Source organism: Phalaenopsis equestris, unplaced genomic scaffold (assembly GCF_001263595.1).
Source record: "Phalaenopsis equestris unplaced genomic scaffold, ASM126359v1 Scaffold000293, whole genome shotgun sequence".
In the NCBI taxonomy this organism is placed as follows: Eukaryota; Viridiplantae; Streptophyta; class Magnoliopsida; order Asparagales; family Orchidaceae; genus Phalaenopsis; species Phalaenopsis equestris.
This window is the reverse complement of record NW_018164735.1, coordinates 79,898-85,910: the sequence shown is the minus strand read 5'-3', so window position 1 is coordinate 85,910 and position 6,013 is coordinate 79,898. Positions and strand designations below refer to the sequence as shown.

Genomic DNA, 6,013 nt, shown 5'->3' with positions numbered 1-6,013 from the left:
CACCTAAGTGCAGAGCTCGTATGCTTTTTCTAAGATGAGGGAGGAGGCTACATACTCAGATCAGTCGCAGGTGCTTTCCCCTTATGATACACTGCCTCTTGGCTAGGGGCTCAACCGGAAAAGGACGACTAACTCCGGGTCTGTTTTGCGCTGTTGCGGCTTCTTAGCGTTTCAGCTGCAGCTGCGCTGCCCCAGGAAGTTGCTGCGGGGAAGCTAATTGCCTATTTGGTGCAGCTGTGTGAAAATAGCTGTAGGGAAGCTGTTACTGGAAAAATAACCATGCTGCCCCTGTTTGGTAAAACTGTTTAAAAGAAAACTGTAATAGCTATATTTTTGAAACTTCAGAAGTAGAAATTCATTTCTAAACAGAGCAACAAGTTCAAATACACCAATGAAGTGATAGTGAACCTCGAAAGTTAGGTCTATCCATGTGAAAATTTTCATTCATCATAGAAGGCAAAATATCATAAACTATCTTCTCATTTGCAATACTGGTGTGAGGTCAATCCATGAACAACGAGCTTGCATGTCAGTTACTTTATGAGCTAAACAAGTAAATATGTGAACATTCACCAAGACTAAAAACAATCAAAATATAATTTGTCTCTTTTTTATTCTCTATCAAGGGCAATTTGTCTGAATGTTAAAAGTTCAAAAGATAACACAAATAAAACTGAAAAATTAAACAAAAAAAAGAAATAATTAATTCCTTCAACAGAACCAACACCTTTAGCTAAACTCTCAATTAATTCAGGTAAAAAAAAATGATACACTAATGAAACCATAAATTCCATCATCAAATAGAATAAACCTACCCCCACTGAACTCGATTCCCTGCCGAAGCAATGGCGTTCGTAGCTGCAGTCACTGTTTCTAAGCTATCATGCTCGTTCACTCCCCTCATCACTAATCCCTTCAACAAATACCATTAAATAGAAACCCTAACCCCCAGCACAACCTCTTTTCTCACTCGAACAACCAATCCAAGCCACCAAATAAAACAAAATCAACCGCAATCGAACATCAATTTTTTCCCAAAAGAGCACAAAGCTGAGAATCTTCACCGGAAGCGTATACTTGCAGCACCAGAGAACCGTTCAAATAGACAGAGTTTCAAGATCTGAGAGCAGAAGCAGAGGTGAACTTCGCAGCAGAATCTGAGAGGGACGAAGAGACCAAAGAGACCAAAATGTATTGTGTGGGGGTAATTGAGGCAAAAAATCACGTGAGATAGCCAGACCATGGAGTACTACTCGCGTCCCACGTTCGACTTGAATCGCGTCCTGCCACATATAAGTAGCACCAAACGACATAAAGTTGCGTCTTAGTGCCACACCGCGGCAAAACAGCTGCAGAGTCTTCATCTCTTATAGAAAGATTGATGAAGGAGCAGCTGATCAAGCTATGGCTGATATTCATTCTTGACGCTCCATCGAAGCCTCACTTTAACATTGACTTGACTCTGTCAAGCTTGCCATCCTCTCGACCTTATTGTGTTTCATGCCCGAGAGGCCCACACTCAACAAAATATTTTTTGTGGGTGTAGTAGCAGATTTGTTGTCAATAAAGATCACCTTGATAGTGACAAATCCTTACAGAAATAATAGGAGAACCAAACTTGAGCAGACAACCAAACTAGATCAGTTGAACACTAATGTCGATCAAGTCTAGTCAATCAAACTATTCCTGTCAATCTGAAGCCACTCAGGCTTAACCAGCTGAGCTAGAAAGCAGTCCAGCGATAAGCTCATACATGTAAAATACCACGAATATCCTATATAATCCCTTTAATAGAGGGGTAAAAAATTAAAGTCAATATTATAAACCCTTTCTTATGAATAAAAATATCTTTTTTTTTGGGAAGAAAGACACAAATTATTATTTATCTCTATTTCTTTTGAGTGATGGATGGAATAAATTTCATCTTGCTTGAAAATATCGGGTTAAGAAAGCATTATTATAATGTTGGTGGATAGCTGATGCAACTAATGATACGGACCGTCAATTCATCGTTTTCCAATTGGAGGAGGCGGCTTTTCCCTCTATATAAGAAAATTCTGAATACTTGCTTGTTTACCTACAAAATCACAAAAAAAAGATTGGCCTTTTCTCCGTAAGCCAGCCCAGAAAAAATGAAAAATATGCCGGCTGCTGCCGCAGACATGGACGTGTCAGATAGCGCCGGAGAAGATGGTGGTGGAAAAATCACTAGTTATGTAATGATCTGCAGCTTATTCGCAGCCACCGGAGGCCTATTATTCGGATATGATATCGGAATTTCAGGTCAACCTAAGTCGAATCTTATGAATTTTTATCAAAGTTCATCTTTTTAAAAAATTCATATTGCATTAATATCGTTACCCAATTTAATTATTTTGAAATTTCTTTTCATGCAGGAGGTGTGACTTCCATGGAAGAGTTCTTGGAGAAGTTCTTTCCGTCGGTGTACAGGAAACAGAGAGGGGCATTTAAGGAAGACAATTACTGCAAGTATGACAACCAGATGCTTCAGATGTTCATCTATATTTGGCCTGTCTTCTTTCAAGCTTCGCGGCGTCAAGAATTTGCAGCAAGTATGGTCGCAAGGTGACGATGCAGTTGGCTTCGCTCTTCCATCTCATAGGCGTCGTTCTCAGCGCCGCATCCGTCAACCTCGCCATGCTCATTTTTGGCAGGTTGCTCGTCGGCACGGGCGAAGGATTCAGCGCGCAGGTTTTCAGTTTTGCTTTTCGTTTTTCCAGAGGAATGCTTTCTTTTGAAATGACTTTATAAACAGCAATGATACACGCGGGAAAGAAATATCACTACATTCCATGGATTTAACTTAAATCCCGTCAAAAAACAAAATAAATCAACGCTCGTTAATTCAAAATCTATCGTCTTCCATCAATTTCTTTATATTACCTCCATCATATACCAATGAGGCAGATTTATGGGACCTCGCGCATCATGTCTGTCGTTACGTATGAGCCGAATTTGATAAATTCTGTTTAATGTGAAACCAAATACTAGCCAAATAACGCCAAAAATAAAATAATATATGTTATTATAAAAAGTTTTCTCTGTCAATATTTTTAAAAATTTTGCTATTAAATACCACTTTTAATAGCAAAAATTAGAGAAATATTCATGCTATTATTTTTGTTTGTGTGAGCTGTATCAATTCCTCATATTTTTTGAAGTCAGCATGTTAACCAGAGCATAACTTACAGAAAAGAATTTAATTTTTTTAATTGCTAAAAACTATATGTAGAAGCTTAATGTAGGTAAAAAGAACATAGGAATAACGCTTTAATGTTTTACAATTATAAAATTATAATATTATTACTAAATTATATTAAGATTAACATTATTAATAATAAAAAATATGAGTATTAAAATATATAATATAAATTAAATTAAATATTGTTAAATGAACAAGTTTATAACTAAAAATAACATCCATTAACATCTATAAAGCATAAATAATATTTATCATTTTTGCTTTCATCAACTCTCTCCTTCTTTGGCTATTACAGCACAATTAGTACGATTTTTTGCTAATTAGTCATGGCGCTCCTGAAATTAAAATAAGGGGATGGTTTCTATCTCCGGTGTAGAAGAAATAGTCTCAAATTGATGCGCTCAATTCTCAATCTACTCTAAAGATAGTGTTATTGTCTCACTTTCCTCTCAGACTATTTAAATCTCATTACTTTTATTTTATTTATTTAATTGTGCTTCATTATTTCTTATTTTCATAATACACTCATATTATATCCCAATAGCCTGCACAAATTCTCACATGTACACAAGTGGAAGCACATGCATGCAAGTAGTGTTGCTAATGTGATTGCTATACAATACTCATACTTTTCAATAGTGAATACCCCTTCGAGAGGAAAAATTCACTTACTCTCTTCTTCTTCTTTTTTTTTTTTTTTTTTTTTTTTCAACTTTTTCTAATTTTTTTAAGAGGTATTTGACAATTGTCCACCAATGGAAGGCCCAAAATTGTCTCTTTGTTGGCTCCACTCTTTTTATACATAGAGACCTCCAATACAAAAAAAAATTATATTGCATTTATACATGTTTCTCTTGAGGGATAAATTTACGAAAAGAAATTTTCAAATGGTATACGGTAGAAATATATATATATATATATCTATGTATGTATGTATGTATGTATGTATGTATGTATGTATTGAATTAAGTTTCTCTTATTTTAGATATCTTGGAAAAATACTAAAACGATTCATATTCATTGGAATATCTTATACGTTGCAGGCAGTTCCTCTGTTTATCTCTGAGATATCCCCTCCGAAATATCGTGGAGCCCTCAACATCCTTTTCCAGCTCAACATCACCCTCGGCATCCTAATCGCCAAAATAGTGAACTTATTCGCCGTCAAGCTTCACCCATGGGGATGGCGCCTTTCCCTCAGCCTTGCCGGCGTTCAGGCCGTCATCCTCTGCTTCGGCTCTGTTTACATCAGCGATTCACCCACAAGCCTCATCGATCGCGGCCAGGTCGAACAAGGCATCGCCGTCCTCCAGAGGATAAGAGGAACTACAAAAGTCACCGAAGAGTACGAAAAAATAGTCGAATCCAGCATGGTAGCTGGATTGGTTGACCGGCCTTATCGACGGCTGATTGAGCGGTCCAGACGGCCAGAGCTGGTGATCGCGCTGGCGATGATGATATTTAACCAGTTGACAGGGATAAATGTAATCATGTTCTACGCGCCGATGCTGTTTGAGACCGTGGGATTGAAGAGCCAGGCTTCGCTGCTTTCAACGGTGATAATCGGTGCAGTTAATGTGATTGCCACAATTGTGTCTATTGTCTTGGTGGATAGAGCAGGGAGAAGGTTGCTGCTGCTTGAAGGGTGCTTGCAAATGTTCATCACACAGGTTTCAATTCCTACTATATTTTTAAAAGCCATGTAAAACTAAGCTTTAATCTTGATAATCGAGTTAAATTTATGCTCTAATAAAGCTAATCAATGTAAAAACTTTAATGCTGATTGAATGATTCTTAAAATGAAATTTTTTATTCTTATCAACATGTGTAAAATACCTCGCATCACTTCAGAGTTAACAAAATCCATAAATCAGAATAATGACCAACTTTTTTACAGGCTGCAATCGGAGGCATTTTGATGGCGAAGCTGAACGGGACGAACGCCCTGGACACAAGCACGAGTATTTGTGTTGTCGTACTGGTGTGCCTCTATGTGATGAGCTTTGCATGGTCATGGGGTCCTCTCTGCATTTTAATACCCAGCGAGATATTTCCGCTTGAGACGAGGACGGTGGGTTTATGCTGCTCTATAAATATAAGCATGATCTGCACCTTCCTAATAGCGCAGTGCTTCTTTTTGATGCTCTGCCGAATGAAGGCCGCCACTTTCTTCTTCTTCGCCGGTTGGACTGTGGTAATGGGGTTCTTTGTACTGTTTCTCTTGCCGGAGACGAAAGGGGTGCCCATTGATGAGATGGAGAAGAGAGTTTGGAAAAAGCATTGGTTCTGGAAGAGGTTCATGGAAGTAAAGGAAGATGATCTTGAAGCTCCTGGAAGTTGACAATTGTGGATAGTTTGGAGAGAAATGTATTGCTCGTTAAATCTCCATCGCCCATTTTCCCGTGACATAGTATTTGTGCAGTTAGTTTTTCTCCATGAGGTTGCATATTTGATTAGTGCATTTTGTTTGCCCTTGGGTTCAATTTTCTCGAATGAAATAAATAAAAGAAGGTTAAATTTGTATTGTCGATGGCATGCAACCGATCAACTATCTTATGGTTCATTCTGTTTAACATCAGAATTATTAATTAATTTTCGTATATTAAAACTATCCTCTTTTCAAAAACTATACAAGGTATTATTATGGCCTGCCAGATGTTTTTTATAGATACATGGTCGATTTGATAAATGAGAATATTATTATTTTCAATTTAGAATATGAGTAATATTATATTTAAGAAATAAACATTTTTTTTAGATTGATTAAATGAAACCTAAAGAACGACACAA

The 6,013-nt window shown here is 37.3% G+C and overlaps 1 protein-coding gene across 1 annotated transcript; it reads left to right on the top strand.

The window, feature by feature from the left end:
- Positions 1–2,029: 2,029 nt before the first annotated feature.
- On the top strand, positions 2,030–5,738 carry LOC110025176 (sugar transport protein 8-like; the record flags this gene model as incomplete). The annotated part of the gene is given in 5 exon segments (XM_020725488.1): positions 2,030–2,283; positions 2,397–2,516; positions 2,519–2,712; positions 4,267–4,893; positions 5,121–5,738. Coding segments are annotated over 5 exon segments (1,536 nt in total). The 3' UTR covers positions 5,565–5,738.
- Positions 5,739–6,013: the final 275 nt, after the last annotated feature.